This window comes from Pempheris klunzingeri, chromosome 9, assembly GCF_042242105.1.
Source record: "Pempheris klunzingeri isolate RE-2024b chromosome 9, fPemKlu1.hap1, whole genome shotgun sequence".
Taxonomy (NCBI): Eukaryota; Metazoa; Chordata; class Actinopteri; order Acropomatiformes; family Pempheridae; genus Pempheris; species Pempheris klunzingeri.
Window position 1 is genome coordinate 27,949,658 of NC_092020.1, and position 22,636 is coordinate 27,972,293.

Below are 22,636 nucleotides of genomic sequence, written 5' to 3' on the forward strand. Positions count from 1 at the left end.
TCTTTACCTACGTCACATGACGTCGACTGAGCAAACTGAAGACCATAAGATGGAGCTGAAAGCTCTGGAGGAAAGCTAGAAAGTGAACCCGGACCGAAGGTTATTCTGTCAAATGAGTTTTTCCTCTGATTTCACATTCAAGTGCCGTCTCTTTTAAGCATGGGGCTTCACTCTGACACGGGTCCAGGTGATTGGTGGAGGCGTTGTGGCGCAGCAGGCGGACAGGTGGGAGGTTAAGCGCCGGAGTTTTTCCCTTAGTGCCTTTTTCTTTTCATAAAGGGGTTGATGAAAGAGGGACTGGGTGTCTGTCCACCTGCTGACACGACGAGTTCAAGTCCAAACTAAAAACGAAGGCAGCTCAAACTGTTCGAAAGTGAACCAGAGACAGGTGACGAAAACACCTGGAAGCTGAGATGCCGTTTGAGGAGGAACTAGCCGGTGTTTCGAGCCGCCGTCATGTTTGTTTGGACTGAAATCTCAAAGAAAACGCAGAAGAAGAATCTGTAAAAACGGGACTACGTGAGAGTGAAAAACCTCCAAAGTGTCACAAACCTGTTCTGTTCACAACAGCTGGAGATGTGAGGTTTTACGGGGTCGAAAAGGTCATCTGCTGCTGCTGGTAACCGTCACCTGACGCCGACTCAACACTTTCTGACTGACAAACGCTCGGCATGCAAAGCCACGACTGGTCCGACAACATCCTCCTCAACGCCAGGTTACACAACACCTGTCACGTACAGGTAAATCCAGCTCCAACTCGTTCTCTCCAAACATATAAGGCTTGATCTGGCCGACCTCTGACCTCCGCCATCAGGACGATAAAAACAGCAGAAATACCAAGAAGACTCGTTCAGGGGAGCGTTCCCAATGGAGCTAACATGAAGCTAATGTGAAGCTAACATGCTGCTAACATGAGGCTAACATGGGGCTAATGTGGAGCTAACATGGAGCTAACGTGGAGCTAATGTGAAGCTAACATGCTGCTAACATGAGGCTAACATGGAGCCAAAGCAAAGCTAACATGCTGCTAACATGAAGCTAACGTGGGGCTAAACGTGGAGTTTACTGCTTTACAACAAACAATTACAAGAAAACAAGAAATAAAAAAGAAGAAAAAGGTTGTCAGCTAGTGTGTTCCCAGTTCATTAAAAAAAAATATTAGCATGTTACCTGCTGTGACAAATCACTAATTTGGGGGTTACTTTAGGATGCTAGCTAATTTGTAAAAACTAGGAAGGCTAGTGAGCCACGTGTTAGTAGGTCAATTATCTTTTAACTGGCTAATTAGCTAGTTGTTGATAAGTAAATCACATTATTTGTGGGCTTGTTAGCAGCCCATTGCTAGGCTAATTATCAGAGTGTAGTCCAAGTGGGATGATGGTAGGAGACTTTAAATTGTAGTACAAGTAGCCAAGTTGCTCGTGAGCTCATTAGCTGGCTAGAAGACTAATTAGCAACCCTTGTGGTAGGTTAATTTACTGCAAGTTTGTAGGATTATACATTTCCAGACTCCCAGAAGGCAAATAAATCACCAGTTAGGAGGTGAATTTGCATGTAGCTTTCAAGCTAGCTGCTAGCCTAGCAAGCTAGACAGTTGTTTGACAGTTAATCACAACATTTGTGGGCCAATCAGCAGCCTGCTGGTTGGCTACTTGGCAAAACTACTGGTAGGTTAACTGTTGGACTATTAGCAAGATAACCCAAACTGCTCATTAGGCTAATTAGCAGGCTAGTTAGCCCGAGCAGGATCACGACAGGTTACCCAGCAACTGTTGATAGACAAACGTCCAAACGTCAGGAGGCTAATTAGCGAGTGGCTAAGGGGCTAATTAGCAGGCTGTTGGTAGGGTGGGGCTCCGGCTAGCTCAGGATGGCGGTGGGCGGTGCGTCAGATGGGACGGGACGGGACACGGCGATCCCGTTGGTTCGAGTCTGCTCAGGTGGTGTTAGGGAATGATGCAGGAAGTTTTAGTTAATCTCAAAAACAAAAATCCTTTTAATCGCGCTAACTCAGTCCTGTTCGTACTGGAATCATCATCATCATCATCATCATCATCATCATGCGGCGTCCATATTGGAGGTCTTGATTAGTTTCCTGTCGGCTTCACTGCTTCAAACGGGTTCCATTTAGGCTTCATCACCTCGGAGCAGAGGAGTAGAAGAAGAGGAGGAGGAGAAGGAGGAGGGAGAGAGGGGCTGGGGGAGGAGGTGAGGTTGGGGGGTGGGGGGTGGGGGGGGGGTCAGAGATATCAGTCCCTTCTGACCTTCCTGTTCCTGGGAGATCTCCGCAGAACGTCGTCCTCCAACTTCTGGGGAGGAAAACAGAAATGAAAGTAACTAATAATAAAAAAAGGGATTCCAAAGTTCAATTTATTGATCAATAAAAACTAAAAATAATCTAAGTTGTAATTTTAAAGAGAAACTCCAACCTCTTTATTTTGTTTTAATTTATTCATTTTGACTTTTTGGTATCACTATTCTATTTCATTTTCATCTTTATTTATATTTCTAGTTATTTATTTCTCATAATAATTATTGTTATTTATACATTTTGAAATACTTTTACTTTTTTTTTTTTATTATCACTATTACCATTTTCTTTCTCTCCACGTGTATTGGTATTAATTGTATATTACCAGGAAATTAGGCATTGAAATGACACTGCTGATCCATGTTTGTGCTCAAAACTTCAATAAAAATCAGCTTACTGCTCATTTCTGCTAATAAAATATTAACATTTTAAGAAATAACCCTGGATATTTTCTGAAAAATGGTGAATGTACAAGAAAAAACATTCAGAAATTCTGACAATGAAGTCACAGAATATCAAAGTGTTTCATACTAAATAGTTTTTTCTCTAAATATTAAATCCTTCCTACTTCATTCATATCAGACTTCAGAAACCTCAGACTTTTGGTCCTGAACGTCGTCCATTCCAGGGATTAAAAAAAAAAGGAGTCGTCTCCTCACCTCCTCAGCTGTCGCCTCCTTCTCTTCCTCCTTGTCTTCCTCCTTCTCTTCTTCCTCTTTCTCTGCAGGAGTTTCCTCTTCACTCTTTTCTTCTGCAGCTGAAAACAAAAACAACGATTTAAATCAGTCCGGCAGTGACAGACAGCAGGACACCGCAGAGGAAAATCACACTGGGCATCAACCTGGACTGCTCTTCTCTTCCTCCTCTTCCTCCTCCTCCTCCTCCTCCTCCTCTTCTTCCTCCTTCACGTCGGGCTGAGGTTCGTCCGTCTTCTTGTACTCGGCCGCCGGCGTCACTGGGCTCTTCTTCTGCAGAACCAAACAGAGACACAGATTCAGACGTGAGTACAGACAGAGTTAAGGCCTGAGCTCCCGTTAGTTCATCTGTTTAAGACCAACTGATCGATTACTTATCAATTACCGATTACAAACCAACACAAGCAGATTCTACAGCACTGAATGAACGTTTTCTCACTCAAACAGACTGAAGATGTTAAATTTACTGTCCGACTTTTAATAATATCTCTGTAAACCCTGATGTGTAGAGCACCATTCAGCCACAAAAATGAGCTGAAACTTGTTCTTATAATCCAGCAAGGAAATGCTGTGTAGTTTTGTTTATATATTATAAAGCGATTATTCCACATTTGGTGCCCTTATTTGATGCCGACGACTCAACAATATTATTTGTTACCATGTTTGTGTTATACAAATATTGTGTTGGAGCCAAACTAACCCTGTCAAACACCCAAGTCACACAATAACACCGACTGATTGAGGCAGCAGCAGAGCAGCAGCTCCTGTGTCCTGTGAGCTAAAATCACTGTTTTTATGAATGTAGTCTGGTGTGTGTGCAGAGAGCGATGTAACGGCTGTTTGTGGTTAAACCAAAAGGATCTTCCAGGTCTCTCTCTGTAGGGATCCTTTCCATAATGCTGTCACACAGCCACCAAACGCACCAGACTCCATTCACAAAAACAGTAATTTTACCCCTCAGAAGACAGGAGTTGCTGGCCTACTGCAGCCTCAAAATTAATCAATCCCTTCTTGATAAACATCTTTAGATCTTAGTGTTACAGAAATGGTGTGTTGGATCGAAACTAACCCTTTAAAACACAAGAACACAGACTAACTGATGGAGGCAGCAGTAGACCAGCAGCTCCTGTGTCCTGTGAGCCAAAATCACTGTTTTTATGAATGTAGTCTGGTGTGTGTGCTGTTTGTGGTTAAACCAAAAGGATCTTCCAGGTCTCTCTCTGTAGGGATCCTTTCCATGATGCTGTCACACACTTAGAATAACACTCTGAGCCTGTCAGTGGATCAAACAAGCTCTTTTAGTGGACCTACTGTGATCAGGTGCAGAATACAGTGCAGCCAGTTTCATGGCTGCCAGCAGAGATGATCCACTCAACCACGATAATGTGCATAAATATGGTTTAAAAAAATCCCAGAATTACCCTTTAAATGATAATAAATAAAGTATGTGGCTAAACAAGCGAACAGAAGGACAGGTAAGACACAGATTCCCGTCTACGCTACAGAGCCACAGACACGGAAAAACAGCTGGCACCAGCAGCACAGAGACAAACACTCGAAGCTACTCTAACAGCGGCAGCGTCAGTCACCGGGCCCGAAGAGGCGGTGGGGGGGCGGTTTGGGTGTCCGGCCTCCTTAAAATCTTCCTGTAAGCTGTTGAGACTCAACTGACCCTGAGCTGATCCTGAAGACCTCTGTGGACAGTCACACACACCAGACTGGGACATCAGGGGGGTTACAGCACAATCCAGGGATCAACCAGATCTCCTCCTCACCGCAGCTCCCTCCAGGTACAAAGATCCAGCTAACAGTACTGTGTGTGTGTGTGTGTGTGTGTGTTTTACCTTGCCGGTGCAGCAGAAGACGATGATGAGGACGAGGGGTAAAGCCACCGTGAGGACGTAGACGACCCACAGCCACGGACGCTCCTCTGCAGCATTCAGCATCTGGGTTGCCAGACCGGGCTGCAACAACACACACCACATCAGCAAATACACAAAACAGGGAAATCATACATGAACACACACACAGCAAAGGAAATATTTGAGTAGAAAGGATGCAATTAAAACAGCCTTTTAGAAATAAACTCGATGCACAGAGGAGGGAAGAAGCCTTATATCTTTAATCTGGGTGAACAGACCCTTTAATATAGATCACATCAGCACAACTTTGCCGTGCGACTCGTCCCCGCCCCTTTCTGGGGGTAAACGCTCGCAGTAGACTTTAATTTAAAACAGCTTTACAAAACCAACTGAGTCAGTAGCTGAGCTGCAGACTGAGCGTCAGCTGATCTCCGTCCACTCAGAGAGCAGAGACATGAAGAGATGGATGTGATCCACCTTCAGTCACGTCCCTTCATCCTCCAGCTGATCAATAAGGTCCCTCAGTGACCCCCCCAGTGGTCAGAGGGTCCCTCAGTGACCCCCCCCCCAGTGGTCAGAGGGTCCTACCGACACCCGTTTACCTCACTGAGTCTCCAGGACAGTTATTGCTGTTCTGTCCTGCCAACATCAGGCTACAGCTGCCAATATCAAAAGAATTAGACCACATTTCCCATAATGCAATGGGAACCTGTTTGCCTGGTAAAGCGCCAAGTCTTTCAAACTTTCACACCTACTTTTTCTAACACAAGCTGTGTGTTACACACCTGTAGTCTCCAAACCTGATGACATGACACGAAGATGTTGCAGCTCTCTCTCCAAAGCCACCAGACTTAATTGACAAAAAACTGTATTTTTACCTCACAGAACAAAAGGAGTTGCTGGTCTAGTTGCTGTGACTTTGGTGTTTAAACATGTTAGTTTGGTTCCAAACTAACATGTTTAAACACCAAAGTCACACAATAACACGAACAAACTAACTGACAGAGCACAGGAGTAGCTGGTCTACTACTGCCTCCGTAAGGTAGAATTACTGTTTTTGTCGATGTAGTCTGGTAGCTCAGAGGATAGTGATTTAATGGCTTCAAGTCTGCAATGTTGAGTGATGAAAATACTCTAAATACAACAAACACTTAAACTGATGTTGATTTTTTCTTCTTTGGGGGGTTAAGATCTATTTTCCTGCTGTCCCTGTCCAGATAAGTACGTTAACTTGGCGTCTGTGCCGGCCTGCTTCTCCAAACTAGGGCGCACTGACCGCCATCTACTGATGGTGATACGCCGACTGTGGAGCCACACTTCAGATAATCTGAACTAGGCGTCCCTGAACGCAGCACCTGTTGGCATCAGTGGACGCAAACGAGACTCTTATTAGGACTCCAGTGAACTCCACATCATCTATTTCTGTCTCGCACGAGAGACGCCGCCACCTCCAGAGGATTACATCACCACAGAGGTCACCGAGGTTCAAACCACACACACACACAAAAACACAGCATACGGAAATAAAGAAGCTCTCATTAAACATTTTGAGACGCTTTCCATCAGGAAAGTAGTGGTTTTAAATTAGGAGAAAATATAAGATATATTATAGAGATAACTGGTTCAATAAAAACATTTATTAATTTCTATTTTTCAAATCTTAGATTAGATTCCCACGTCCAGGATTCAAACCAAGACGTTTAGTTTTCCTTTATTTCTTCCTTTTTGCCACTTGAATGTTCATTGTTCCATTTTGTTGATTATATTTTACTCTAATTTAAAAAATTTTAAAGTATTGATCTGTTTGTCTGTATGGTGTTGACGGGGCTGCGTCTGTGTTGTAAAATGACAATAAAGTTTTATTCTAAGGCTCCTCAGACAGACGATCGTCTAATGTGACCCTGCACCCACCTCAGCGGCGCCCTCTGCGGCCTTCTTCAGCCCCCAGCCGTCGGTGGCCCAGCGGTCGGCGGTGTTGCGGTCGTCGGTGATGAAGAAGTTGTCGAAGAAGATGTCGGAGGTCATGGACCAGAGCTCGAGCCCCACGGCGCTGAACGGAGTCATCTTGAACGGGTGCAGGTCCTCGAAGAACGCCGGGTTGGGGATCTTCCTCGGCTTCCAGACGCCCTGCGAGCACAAACCCGTTTATAAGACCTTTAAGGGGTTCATCAACGTGGCCACCGTGACGTCACCCGTTGGTTTGAGGAGCACCAAACGTTGACAGTTTGACCGGCGCCATCAATGACCATATTAGGATAAGAAGGTGAAGCTAGTTAGCTGGTTAGCATGGTTAGCTTTAATTCAAATTAACTGTGATATTAAAGCTGCAGCAGGTGATATTATTTAATTATAAATGAATAAGTTTGGTCTTTAACTTGAGGATTTCATCTTCAGTTTCTATATTTTTTTTGAAAAAGTATCTGAGTGCTGGTCCCTTTGTAACCAAACGGTTAACTCGCACTTAACCAGCCAATCACTGTGCTGAAGAAGACTGTAAACTAGAGACTGAGAGCAGAAACTCAACAGGAAAATGTTCACTGAGCTGATAAATCAGGAGAGAAGTCGGCTCATTTTATCATTGACTTCCATCCAATCAGACTCCTGTGTGGAGCCAGACTCACCTGGTAGTTGGGGTTGTCAATCATGGGCGGCTTCCACTTGCCCTTGTAGTTGGGGTTGTCAGCCATCGGCCGTTTCCAGGTGCCGCAGCCGGGGGCGGCCTCGCAGGCGGGGTTGGGGATCTGAGGAGCCTCCCATTCACCGTCCATGTCCTCGTCCCTGATGGGCAGGAAGTCCGGAGAGAGGGAGTGTGAGTGATCAGAGGAGTTATCTATAATCTAATCATCAGCCGATCAGTGTGGACTCAGAACTCACCAGTCTTCAGGTTTGACGGCGTCGGGGTCTCCGATGTACTCCGGCTCGTCGTCCAACCAGCCGTCTGGTTTCACTGCATCTTCATCTGGAACCTGAGCAGGAGCATCCTCATCCCTGCAAACACACAGAAGACTGATGTCAGACTGTCTCAGACTGATGTCAATCAAACATGTGACTACAAATGTCCTGTTCTTTCATCAGTACTTAATAGGGTATTTTTAAACCTGGGCTGTTTGTTCATATTCTGGTGTCTAAATGACTGTTTACACACCAGAATATGCACCTGATCACAGTAGGTCCACTAAAAGAGCTTGTTTGATCCACTGACAGGCTCAGAGTGTTATTCTAAGTGTGTGACAGCATCATGGAAAGGATCCCTACAGAGAGAGACCTGGAAGATCCTTTTGGTTTAACCACAAACAGCACACACACCAGACTACATTCACTAAAACAGGGATTTTAGAGAACAGGACACAGGAGCTGCTGGTCTGCTGCTGCCTCAATCAGTCAGTGTGTTTGTGTTGCGGGTGTTTTTACAGGGTTTGTTCTGATCCACCACAATATTGGTGTAACAGACAAAAACACAAACAAATCGAGGCAGCAGCTCCTGTGTACTTCAAGGTAAAATAGTAGCTTTTGTCAATGGAGTCTGGTGTTACAGTTGCCCTCTAAATTCAGTGATAGTTAACTCATTACCATATTAGAAATAGAAGAAATCTTATATTTTGTGTGACGTCACGTCAAAAAAACTCAATAGTCGTATTGTTATGTTTTCCTGGTTTCCGTGGTAACCAGCTGTGCGTACTGACCAGTCCTCGGGCTTGGTGGCGGTGGGATCCTGGATCTTGGGCCTCTCGTCCCAGTCCTCTGGCTTGTTGTCGTCGGGGTCCTCGATCTCAGCGGGGGGGTTCACAGCGGGGGTCATGTCCGTCAGCAGGCTGCCGCTGTTCACCACCATCTGGTCCACAAGGACCTCAAAGGTGTTGTCAGGGTTCAGCACTGGAGGGGGGGCGGGACAGGTGGGTTACATACCTGGACCATCAGTAATGCGTATGTCTCACCCAGCATGTACAGGTGTGTGTGTGTCTTACCAAGTGTGTAAAGGTGTGTTTTCTTGTCGGTGAAGTACGTCCTCAGGTCGGCGTCGGGCTTCTTGGAGTGTTTCTCTTCGTACTCTCCAGTTTTGGGGTTCTTGTGTCTGAAGATGAAGTGCAGCTTGTAATCCTCTCCACATTTGTCGGGTCCGAACATGATGGTGTACGGAGTTTTATCCACAAACTGGTCCTGAACACACACACACACACACACAGAGACCACGTTTAGTGTCCGTTTATTCATTCATTACCTCCAACTCAGATATCAAAGTGTGTAAAAATTGACCCCAACACCAACAGTCCAGTGTGAGGAAGAGGAGGGATCACTGAGAGGAAGGGTTAGGGTTAGGTGGAGCACTCTCTCCGTACAGATGAGCACCAAGTATGAAACTACGGTCCACTTTAAAAGATGCTAACTTGTAATTTAAAGCTCTAGCTGTGATCCTAATGAGAACGGTTATCTTGACAAAGTGTGAACACGCTCTGAATGTGCTGTTGGTGGACTGAAGCTACACACAGCTGGGAAACAGTACAACATACTGCAGATTCAGGGCCATAAAATATTACATCTCTGGAGAGGAATCTTTCCCCTTCTTCTTGTTAAGTTTCCAAATTGCAACTTATTTTGTCTTTTGTCTTAGAGAACAAATCAAAGGATACTTCATCTATTTTTAAACCTGGGCCTTTTATTGTACTGCATTTTTTGGTGTGTGAGTGACTGGTAGGTAGTAAAAGTGTTGGAACTGGTCCAGTAGATCACCTCAGCCAGCAGCCACCAAACGGGCTGCAATGGCTGCAACGTGATCCTTTGGGACAACTGCACCTGATCACAGTAGGTCCACTAAAAGAGCTTGTTTGATCCACTGACAGGCTCAGAGTGTTATTCTAAGTGTGTGACAGCATCATGGAAAGGATCCCTACAGAGAGAGACCTGGAAGATCCTTTTGGTTTAACCACAAACAGCACACACACCAGACTACATTCACTAAAACAGGGATTTTAGAGAACAGGACACAGGAGCTGCTGCTCTGCTGCTGCCTCCAGTTAGTCTGTGTTCTTGTGTTTTAAAGGGTTAGTTTGGATCCAACACACCATTTCTGTAACACTACTAAGAACTAAAGATGTTTATCAAGAAGGGATTGATTAATTTTGAGGCTGCAGTAGACCAGCAACTCCTGTCCTCTGAGGGGTAAAATTACTGTTTTTGTGAATGGAGTCTGGTGTGTTTGGTGGCTGCAGACTGAGGAAACCGATACCATGCATCCTCCAAGAGACTGAATGAAGCCCAAACAATCACATATCGGTTAAGTTCAGTAACAGCAGCCTGTACAGGTGTGTGTGTGTGTGTTGAGTCAAACTGACCAGGTCGAGTTCAGGAGTCTGACTCAGCAGCTTGACGTAGGCGCCTCCGCAGTCGATACCTGCCTGGAAGTTCACCTCGTACCTGAGCACACAGACAGAGGAATGAGGGTGATGAAGAGGCCCGACAGACACCTGCGACCACGAGGAGAGTGATGTCAGAGGCAGAGATCGTTCTTACTGGACAATCAGGGGCTTGCTGTCAAAGGTGAAAGGTCGCAGCAGCTGGGCTGAGATGGCGTGATGTTTGGCGCGAGACTTCAGGACCAGACCTTTATCACCAGGCAGCTTACTGTCCTTCATCTCCTCCACCTCCCATTTACCTGTTAATACATCATCATCATGTGTCACCTTAATCCAATCAGGTGTTCATCCTCAGGTGTTGTTGATGTGAACCTACCGTCATACTTGGCGATGTCCTCGTCGGTGTCTTCCTTCTTGGCGCTGGACACCACCCAGCTGGAACAGACAGACAGGTAGTTCAGTCACCAGCACACCTGGTTAGACACCCCCCCCCATGCACTTCAAGCAAAAATAGTATTAGATACTGAACAATTTTAGCGCACACACACACACTCACACACGGTTTTATTATTTTTTCACCTTTATTGCTGAAACACATTATTTGTGGCAGAATTACATGTTTGAATTAAAGTGGACATCAAGTCGATCGCCGCCCACAGAGGGAGGGGGCGATCAGAGTGGGGAGAGGAGAGAGAGAACCGGCAGCACAGCTAAGCTAACACAGCTAATAACCCTAACGCCCTGTGGTGGGAAGATCGGCTGGATGAAATCAGACTAAAAACCAGAGACAGTTTGCGTCCACATCTTTAGAAGAGACCCGACTTCATCTCAACGCTCCGGGTGAATCTACCGTTTCCGACTTAAAACAAGACGACAGTCATATAAACTATTCGATAATCATGACCCATCCCATGGTGTTGGCTCACAGTTCCCGTCTAAGATACAAGATATTCCTTTATTAGTCCCACGGCGGGGAAGTTTACACTAGAGCCAACTTTGCCATCTCTTTACAGGTGTGGCTCCTGGTTTTGGTTTTACATCCTTGACGCTCTGATTTTTAAAAATGGCGGTCACAAAGTTTTGTTTTGGCCTTTGTCGAACACACAAACGCAGACGAAAAGGTTGAGCTTCACTTTCTTTCTCAGCTGAGAACCAAATGAGACAGTCTGGCTGTAGAAGAGAAGCTGCCACACATTCACACCGACACCAGCACCAGACTGAAACATCAATAACACAAACAGAAATACTAACATATCTGCTTGTATAAAGTCTGTCCATTCCTCTGCATGCATTACCAAACGATACCAAAAAGTTACGGTACGAATTTAGTCCTAAAAAAAAATCCACAATGTGATTATTAGTAATATTAAAAAACCTAAAGTAACCTAAACCCTCTAACCACCATCAGCTTTACCACATATTCATTTAACTTTATTCTCTTCTACTTCTTTGTATTCGATTCTTTGGTCTTCCTGTAATTACAGACGCGGGATGCCAACACACGGCGTCTTAAACTTGTTGTATCCTGTAAATGTTTCAATAAAGTTGTCAAAAAAACAAAACAAAAAAAAGTCGAGTCAAGATGGTGGAAAAGAACAGAAACGGATTTATATTCATTCACTGTTAGTGGATCAGAACACGTGCAAACTTTTCTTCTTCTGTTGTCAGTTTTTGCGCCACGATTAAAAGGTCAAAGTGATTTATTTGTCCCTCGAGCAGCGATACAAACATAAGCTCATATAAATAATTCACTTACACACACAAAGTACAAATACGTTAGAACGACAAACACAAGTTCATAACAGGCTCATCAGCAGCCGTCTGAGGGTAAAAATATTATTCTTAATCTCAGCACGTCGCTACAGCCCCTGACGTACGCTCATCTTTCCTGTCTGAGATCTTTTGCCGTCTAAACACGAGGAAGCGGCTGCGATCGGGAGCCAGACCAGCAGGTCTCACGTCTCCCAAACACACCGAGGGAACGTTTTAAAGCAGCATCACTTTGATAAGTCGGCAGCTTTAACCACTCAGGCTGCGGAGAACGTGTGCTCACCCGTCAAGTGTCCCCCGGTCAAAAGACTCGGCGATGAAATGTTCCCCCATCGGCTCTGGAGCCTTGTAGGTCACCTGACAACACAGAGGAGGAGAGGAGGAGTGTTAATGAAGGAGAAACACACACACATTTCATCTGAAATCTGACTCCTGCTGATGATGCAGGCTTCTTCTACTGTAGTAATGCATGTATACATGTATTTCCAACGCTGCGGTCGAACTGGAGTTCAAGAGACTCACTTTTCAGACAGAAAACACACAGTCGGCTCTTTGTTCTCCTGCCAACCGCTTTACTTTCTATTTTACAGAATTCTGAATTAGCTGTTCACTATTAAAAGGTAATTTGGCTTTGAATTAAGCAGTTTAGATCTTAAAGCTCAAAGTTCAGTCTGACAGTAAAGGCTTTGATGTTGTTTCCGTCATCAAACTGGAGTTTGTTGTGTTTTCTTTATTTGTGGTTTCCAGTGTGACGGAGGTCAGTAGATCGGCTCACTGCTCCGTTATCACACTGGTTTGGATGGTTAATGAGTAACACTTCATGGGAAACATTAAATTAAAACTAGAGCCGATCAGTTTTTTCTGTTATCAGGGAGAAAAACATTTAAGTGAAGTCAGTTTCAGCTTCAGAGGCTTTTCAGCATATTTACAACAAGTAAAGAGAAGAGAAGAAAACTAGTTTAGTTGTTACAACACTTTTGGGCTGGTCATTAAAATCCATCTTCATTCAAATCATCTGATCTCAATTTATAAAATCCCAAAAAGGATCTTTTAAATAGATGCCATTGTTGTTTTGTGCAGACTTGCGACATTTTAACGTCACTTACTGAAACATTTTAAAGGGTTAGTTTGGCTCCAACATAATACTTGTAACAAACTGAAGGGGTCTCCGCTGTTCTGTGAGGTAAATGGAGTCTGGTTTGTGTGTGCAGAGAGCGATAGAGGCTCTGATTATTCTGATCCCTTCAGAGAGACCTGGAAGATCCTTTTGGTTTAACCACAAACAGTCGTTCTATCGCTCTCTGCACACACACCAGACTACATTCATAAAAACAGGGATCTTAGAGAACAGAACACAGGAGCTGCTGGTCTGCTGCTGCCTCCATTAGTTAGTGTGTTTGTGTTATTTTGTGACTTGGGTGTTTTAAAGGGTTAGTTCAGATCCAACACAATATTTGTTTAACACACAATATCACAAACAAACTAAACAATGGAGGCAACAGTAGACCAGCAACTCCTGTGTTCTGTGACATAAAATTACTGTTTTTGTGAATGGAGTCTGGTGTGTAAATTGTCCCAAAGGATTACATTGCAGCCCGTTTGGTGGCTGCTGGCTGAGGTGATCTACTGGACCAGTTTACCATTTGTGAACCATTTACACACCTGTCAGTCAATGCATAAACAGGGCCCAGGTTTAAAAACACTGGATTCTCCTTTAAGTTCCCAACAAATCTAACATTTCTGACTATTTGCTCACAGAAGAGAAACCGTTTCACGCTTGCACTCTTACCTTCGGTGTCGGAGGAGTTTTAGGAGCAGGTGGAGCTTCATCCTGCATGTCCCCCTCCAGCTCCTCCTCCTCCTCCTCAGCGCCAGCCAAACCCAGATCCAGTTCGTCCTCCACGTCCACGTCGTCACCCAGACTGTCCTCAATCAGGTCCTCAGCCCGAGAGACAGGGGCCAAAGCGAGGCAGAGGAGGCCCGCCGCCAGAAGAACAAACAACCCGACCCTCTGATCCATAGTCTGCAGAGAGGAAGAGGAGGAGGAGGAGGAGAGGGTGAGCACATCTGTTCCAGCTCTTAGCCTTGATGTTTGTTTTTACTCTCACCAGGACGCCGTTCTTCAAACTCAGGCTGTCACGCCGTTTTCAGGCTAAAATAACCGTGTTCGCTCTCAGTGAGAACATTCGGGTCTCTGGACGCCGTCTGACGGTCGATCCAACTCATCTTTAAACACCAGCACGCTCTTATTTTGAAACTAAGGCAAACATTAGTGGAGAGTTGAAACCGTGAGCAGCTTTCCTGTGATTGGCCGAGTGCCGATCATGTGAGGTAGGAATGTTGGTGGCCCTCCCAGCATGCACTGGGGCAACAGATCTGATTTTCTGTGTCTTCCTGCTTTGTTACAGCCATTTTGTTTTTACATCTCACCACAATGATTGATTGAACCTTTGATCAGTTAATTATATACGTATATATTTCCATTATATGTGATCAGACTATTATTTTTACTTTTACTTTGTTTATTCTAATCCATTTTACTTTATTGTTAGATTATTTCATTTCTATTATTTACTACTACGGCTGCTGTGAAAATAAAAATTATAATCCTTTAAAAAAAAAAAAAAAGGTTTTAATTGCACAAACAGTTTTTAGTTAATAGTTTAATAAGCTTCAGTGCTCAAAAGCCCATTTTAATGTCAAGTTAAATCCTTTAATGTTTTTTTTTTCTGCCTTCTTTACAGAATCAGTGACACCTTTTAAACCCGTTCTCAAAACTCCCCTTTTTAAAATCCAGCACACTGTTTTAATTGTGACTATTTTATAATTTGTATTTTCTGATTTTATTCGCCTCAGTGCTGAAACATTTTAATCCTGGTTATAATATAGTTTAATGACATTACTGTATGTTTTAATATGTTAAAGACACCTCGTCATTATTATGAAACTATAGTTGTTATAATCACACCAGCGGGTCAAATGTTAGAATAACCTGCTTCATTCACTTTATATCAATATTTTTTATTGCACCTGATAAAAACGTTTGTTTTGATCCAATTAATTAACTATAGTCAATAAAATGCACTCGTTGCTATGACGACGGTTTCAGATTAATTAAAAAAAAAAAAAAAAAAAAAAAATCAGCTTCAATCCAGACTGGGGACAAATTTTTGACGTTTATAATCTGGCGACCGGCCAGCAGGACGCACTCGAGTTGTATTGATGATGGATTGGCGATCTATCAGTTGATATCTGGTCACACTCTGCTGCATGTTAAAGACTCTGCTCTTCATACGAACCAGAGACAAACATCCTGCTGCGTCCCTTCATCACACACACACACGGTTGTGAACCAGCGTTGCCCTGGCACCCATCCATCGCCATGGTGACTATCCAGCACCCACAGGACACCGTAAAGCTTAATGAGATTACACCCCGTGGGATCGCAACACACACGGAAAATTTACTGTGAACATAAACACTGTGGAGTCTGTAGAGACGGCAGGATACTCATCACACACACACACACACACACACACACACACACACACACACACACACACACACACACACACACACACACACACACACACACACACACACACACACACACACACACACACACACACACACACACACACACACACACACACACACACACACACACACACACACACACACACACACACACACACACACACACACACACACACACACACACACACACACACACACACACACACACACACACACACACACACACACACCTGTATTTACCTGTAAACAGCACGTTCACACACCACTGAGACGTCTAAATGGAGCATTTCAGGGTCGACTTGTGTTTATTTTCCGACCGTCAACGTCACATTTTATGAACAAACCACCAACAGAAGAAAATAAATCACCTTCATCTTCGTCCTTCTTCATCTTTCTGTCTTTTAAAGTCACTACAGCGACACAAACAACCACTTATTTCTCCTGAATAAACTCAAGACGGCTCCTACTGGTTCTAGTATAACGTGCTCTTTATCCATCTGTGCACACGTTTTGATATTTCCTCCAGTTTTTATTTATTTCTCAGCTCCATTTGGGCCTTTTATGCTACTGACGTCCCTTTTCTTGCTGCTGACATTAACCCGTACAGCCCTCAGGTCCACACGTGCTTAATCAATAACCTTGATTTGATTTTACAGTCACAGAATCCAATGAGACACAACAGAACTGCAGATGTCAGACAAAAGGCTCCGTGTTATTGTGACCACCAGCAGCTCAAAGCCCATTTTCAGGACAGAAGTCATTTAAATTGTGCATTTTTTAATTTACATTTTCTTCAATATTGTTTCACTTAGATCATCCATTTTATTTATATTGTGCAAAAGTAAGATATGTCAAGTCTTTCTTTTAAAATATTTTTCACTTCAACACTAATTATCTCTTTCTTGGGACATTTTTTAATGTTTTAATAGAAAAATCTAATCTAATCTAAAGCTCAGATATATCAAATATTTACTTTATTATCCACATTCAGCTTCCAAAACTTTGTTACCTAAAAAAAACAAAACTGGGTTTTATATTCTTATATTACGCATTTTATTTTCCCTTTTTTTATCCAACTTCTGGGTTTTACTTTCATCTAATGTGACATTGATGCTTCTTTATCATGTTTTTATGTCTGTTTCATGTGAAGCTCTTTTGAACAGAACATTTCTCACAACAAACGAAGCTCAAATTAAAGTTTATTATTCATTTTATAGCCTGTTGAGCCCATCAGGTCTTTATTTAGCTAAATGAGGGAAGCGGCTGAAGTAGAGCAGCGGCCGATTGTCCCGACGGAGCGTCGGTGGAGTCAAATAAAGTCTTGGCAGCTGTGATCAGTGTGTGGATGCGGTTCTGCTTCACCAGACCAGCTATGGTGACAGAAACAGTGCAGAGGTGGGATGAGCTCACATCTACCTGCTCAGAGCGTAATCTCAGCCAACGCCAAACATGCTGCTAATGCGCTCAGCTAAGAGAAGGCATCAGCTTTGTTTTCCTCGCCTTAACGTGAAAATACGACGATTAACGGTATGAAAACTGGCCCAAGCAGACTTCTGGACGGCTGCGGGCGGATGAATATCATCTCCATTTGTAAACGAGACAATAACACCTGATCCTGCACTTCTGTGGTCGTCAGCTGAGCGTGTTAACTCAACAGACTGCCATGCTAATCAGATTAACCTGCAGCAGGATTAGCATGCCTGGCTAACAGCCCCGCACTGACACAGCGGGCGTGACCACCGGCATTAGCTGTTAGCTTAGCATCAAAGCCGTCTGGTCTGGCCGGCGCCCACATGGCGTTTGAATTAATTAGCAGCAAAGCCACATTATAACCTGCACAGCGGCTCGACGTGGTGGAAAGGTTTCCTTTAAAACATATAACTGAGCACCGGGAGAAGCTGAGACATGAATAGGCAGATCAATCAGATCAATCAGTAGAACATTCATCTGCAGCCATTCTGATAATTAAACAATCATTTGAGTCTTTTCTAGTTTATATCATTATAAACGGAATACTTTGGGGTATTAGACTGTCTCAGACATTTAAAGACGTCACCATGGGCTCTGGGAAATGCATTTAAAAACAATTATACGATTAATAATCCAGAAAATCATAAACAGATCATAAAAATACTTGTTAATCGCAGTCCAACACTTCCCAGAAGTTTCTGATCTTTACAAAGTTCTTCAAACTGGTCTTGGTGTGTTTTTGTCCAAATAAGATTGATCATCATCATTCCAAGTGATGTGAATGAATCAGCCTGTGAAGCTTTCCGGCAGTAATCTATATAAACAGTAATTTAATCTCACAGAACACAGCTGATCTACTGCTGCCTCCATCGGTCTTAAAGACACCAGACTCCACTGAGAAATACCCGAATATTACTTTGAGAGATGCTAGTCTGGCTGCTCTGAAGTCACACAAATAAATGAACTGATCGAGGCAGCCATAGATGAGCCACTCCTGTGTTCTGCAAGGTAAAATGAAAAATGTTTTTGTCAATGGAGTCTGGTGGCTTTGAAACAAACTCAGGCTGCCATCTACAGTAAGTAATACACTGACTATGGAGACAGACCTCACAGGACCACCCTTCAGATAATCTGAACTGTCCCTTTAACTCTTTACTACCTCCTGTCATAACAGTTTGGAGCTCCATGGCAGAGACGAACACCAACACCAGTCTTCCTACATCCCGGGGCCGTAATAGCTTTTTGAGGAGCTCTGATTGGATGATAAAACCGCAGCCTCTCTTAATCGGTCCGGTGAAACCAGCTGAAGTTGCTTTTCTCCGCCCAGACTGACAGCAGCAGCCGAGGCCTGGAGTTACACTCAGTCAGTTAATCTGATCTTAAAGTCCGTTTAGCCTGCAGGACATCTGCTGCTGCTCTGATTCAGCGTCTGATAACGACTCTGGTTTCTAACTGGGTTTGATCAGGAAACACAGACTGGACTGTGTCTGCGGCACCGAATATGGAAAAACATTCATGTAAGGACGCCGCAAACATTTATTTTACAAATGTGTTTAGTCTATGAAACATATAGAAAGTGGAAAAAAAATCCATTGAAGCTTCCTGGAGTCCAAACGACTGTCTAAAACAAAGTTATTCAGACTGAAATCTAAAAACTAAATCTCTAAATTAATCTACTACAAACTGGCACCAATGTTCATTCACAATGTGGATTTATTCTGACTAATTCTAGACTTTATTTCAGGATGAAGGAGGAACATTAGAAGTGCCTCTGTTTGATAATTACTAATCAAGCAGGAAAATTAGTTATTAATCCTTTTTATTGAACTAGAATGAAAACAGACACGTAAGTTCTGAATACCTGCTTTAAGTTTTTCAGAGTTTAACAGATAAACTGAATTTAAACCTTTTTAATTTAAACCAAAATGTGAGCCGACAGTCACAATATCTACTGTTTAAGTGACCAAACACTCGGCATTTAATTTTGGCTGAGTTCTTCTCCGACTTTCTGTTTGGACCATATTGAAAGGATAACTTCGGTATTTTTAACCCCGAGTCTTCGAAACGGCCACCCAACAGGCTGCACCTGATCACAGTAGGTCCACTAAAAGAGCTTGTTTGATCCACTGACAGGCTCAGAGTGTTATTCTAAGTGTGTGACAGCATCATGGAAAGGATCCCTACAAGCACTTTTAGTGGACCTACTGGATCTACTGGACCAATTCCAACACTTTTAGTACCTACCAGACATTTAGACACCAGAATATGCAGCTAGGGCCCAGAACCTTTTAAAATAATGACACATCTTGTGAGCAGCTTCACTTCATTAAACAGCAGAATGAGCCTCCATCAGGCTGCATGAGTTAACCTGACAGTGGACGGACAGGACGGGCAGGTTACTCTTTAAACAGAAATAAACATGGAGGAGCTCTCAGCCTTTAACTCACGTTTAAAACATCCCACCATGTTAAAATCGATGTGGCGTTTTCATCCTAAAGCGCTACTCATGTGACTAAATAGGAGAATGAATGGATTTTCTAAGAATTTCAGAAGAAGAATTATTAAATGTGTCGTTACTGAGCAGAAAACAGGTTTTAGTTTCATGTTGAGACGTTTCATGAGGCTCATAAACACATTTAAACTGCTTATTCATGTATAAAAAGTTCATTTACTGATTTCAGGCCTCACTGAGATCCATTAAAAACAAAACGGATCAATGTTCTCTGCTTTTTTTATTGTGTTAAATGAGATCACAAGTCATCAAACCTGCAGATCTACAGACTTTTAACTCTTTAGCTTATTTGGTTATCTGGTACTGACTGTGGTCCAACTGGTTTTATGTTAAATGAAGATTGTGGTTCATCTTTTACTGATTTTTAAGTAAGAATTCTTAAAACTTGTAAATTAAAAAACTTTAACTAAACTCAGGGTTCCTGCACGTTTTTTTTTTCGCTGTGGTAAATGAAATGTATGTATGAGGGCTCTGTCCCACTTATTTTATCTCTTTACCTAAAAAGTGAACCATTTAGTCACAAGGTGATTTTTTTATATTAACACAATTAGAAATTCAAGCACTTTCTTCAAAATCTTTCAAACTTTGAAAACGCCAGATTAAAATTCAAGCATTTTCAGGGATTCCCAGCACCCGTACGGTGCCTGGAAACGTCCCCTCGACTCCAGAAACTAATGTGAGGTTAATGTGGGGGGTGGGGGGGCGGTGGGCAGCGCCTGCAGGGCCGCTTTCTGTCCGAATGCCTTCAGGTCAGAGCGGGTGGCGGTCCGACACGCCACATGGCATCCTGGGAGGAACCTGCAGGCTGAACCAGTCGGGCTGCTTCACCCGAGACTGGATCCCAACGCGGAGTCCTGAATGGAACCACACGGGGGCTCGTTACAGCCCGTTTTCTACCAGCAGCCTGGTTCTGACGAGGTTATAACGTCTCACTTACTGACGCAGAATGCTCAGCAAAAATATAAACAGATTTGTCAATAAATAATCAATAGTTACCAGCAGGCACACAGTCGGCCATATTTTGAGGGTGTAAAGAGAGGTATTAATTGTCATAAATAAAAATGTGGGAGATGTTATTTATTTTATTAACTATTCATGAGCACTTACATAAAATCTGAACAAGCTTCATCAATTTAAGCAGCGTCTCATTTATTATAACACATATTAGTTTGATTCAAAGCTTCACTGAACTCATGATGTTTACAGTGAAATATATTAAATGTTATTTAAAGGGGAAACTATTAAAAGCTGACACCAGGAAATATCTTGCTGTCTACTTTTATTGTCTATTTAACTGCTATTTTTAAGTCATGTTTTGTTTTTAAAATCATTCCTTTGATTTTTATCTGTGAAGCACTTTGGGCTGTTGGAAAGGGCTATATAAATACATTTTGATTGATTGATTGAGCATCAGCAACCAAAATATCAACACTGTCTCATGATGCAGCTTCACCAGTTTGCTGCTTTTCTCAGTTTTACCTCATTTAACTGGACATCTTTGTGTTCCTGACTGAAAACACATCACACACTTCACTTTATTATATATTCACAACGTTTCCTCCGTTTAACAGTGAATGATTAATCAAGATTACTAATTGACCGCTTGAAAATAATCATTGGTTGGAGCCCCAGACCTTTAGTGTGGCATTTTCACACGTTTTAGCCTCTCCTGTAGAATTAAAATCAGGTTGAGTGTTTGGATATTTTGGTTGTAAAACTCTGGTTTGCAGTGCTGGAGCCTGGTGGAGTTAGCATGCTAGCTGACCCCTGACACACGCTCATTCATTAGTTTTTTACAGCCTGCCCGCTGCACCGCCTCCTCTTTAAAATTAAGCTGACATTTATGTTTTTTAAATCATTTCACTGAGCTCTTTCAGATGCCCTCACAGCTAAAACGTTTTTCCGCTACGGACACGGTTGACTCGGCTGGCTTAGCTTAGCTTAGCTTAGCATAGCATAGTTTAGCTCTGCGATGCTTCTTACGAAACAACAGCCAGGGTGGGCGCAGGGCCGGATAAACATCAGCTTTTAATGTAACGGAACACACACAGGCTGAGTTTTAGCCACAGAAACAGAAGCCTTTGTGGGATTTGTCGTTAAATATTTCATTATGAGTAAATTAAGTGTTACTAAAGGCCAACGCAGCAGGCTAACTAGCTAACTGGCTAGCTGAATTCACCTGTAGTTAATTAGCCCCAGTTAGCCACTCAGCCCAAAGCTAACAGCATGCTGGAGAAACGGAACGTCATTCTAACGGCCAAAAGCAAACATTGTCTGCATAATTAGTGTACGGACAGTATAAATAAACCGACATTTCCCAGAAAACACTACAATCCCGCTGTGTTGCCCGGTAAAAAGTGACATTTATCGGTCTCTTTACTCACCTCCGGCTCGCCGATGTGACCGCCTGGGAACTACTGAGGAGGATCACGTGGGATATTGGAAGGCAGAATCCGCCTCCCGCCGTCGCTGATTGGCTGACGAGGACGAATATTTGACGTTTCCTGTCAACTGTCAACAGCTGATTGGTCGGAGGAGAATCTCGTTTGAACTGGACATGTGCCCGCCCCCTGGAGCTGAACCTCGTGGACAGCGATGATTGGTCGAGCCGTGAGGGGAAGTGTGCGCTGATTGGCTGGAGTCAGTCTGATGAAAAGGTCCCGCTGGCCGAGATTGAAGCGGATTTTATTCTAAAACAGGCAGATTAAAGTGTTTTAATCACAATAAACCGCCTCATATAGAGATTATATGAAGCAGAACTAACACATTTATCATCTAACATCTTTGTGTTTTGTGGTTTATCTGCATATATACATATATATATATATACACACATAGATATACATATATATATACACACACACACACACACACACACATATATATATATATATATATATATACACACATATATATACATATATATATATATACACACACACACACACACATATATATATATATATATATATAGTCAGTATATCACATAAATAAATGAATATATAAATAGGACATGTAGCCTTATCATTGAGCATTATTAGTTTTACTGATAGCTGAAAGTATTACTATTAAACTACTAAGTAGATGTTCAGTCTTATTGTAGTTTAAGAGTACTGTTACTACTGTAG

General features: G+C 42.9%; 1 protein-coding gene across 1 annotated transcript; it reads right to left on the minus strand.

Annotated features, from left to right (window-relative positions):
• Positions 1-2,219: 2,219 nt before the first annotated feature.
• On the minus strand, positions 2,220-21,937 carry canx (calnexin). Its single transcript, XM_070837223.1, has 15 exons — positions 21,893-21,937; positions 13,779-14,012; positions 12,273-12,346; positions 10,596-10,654; positions 10,377-10,518; positions 10,199-10,280; positions 8,834-9,026; positions 8,552-8,741; positions 7,743-7,856; positions 7,490-7,646; positions 6,780-6,995; positions 4,851-4,970; positions 3,153-3,279; positions 2,971-3,068; positions 2,220-2,309 (listed from the first exon to the last, which is right to left on the minus strand). Exons 2-15 carry the CDS (start codon positions 14,007-14,009, stop codon positions 2,250-2,252), a joined length of 1,863 nt encoding a protein of 620 aa, XP_070693324.1. The 5' UTR covers positions 14,010-14,012; positions 21,893-21,937; the 3' UTR covers positions 2,220-2,249.
• Between the last annotated feature and the right edge of the window lie 699 nt (positions 21,938-22,636).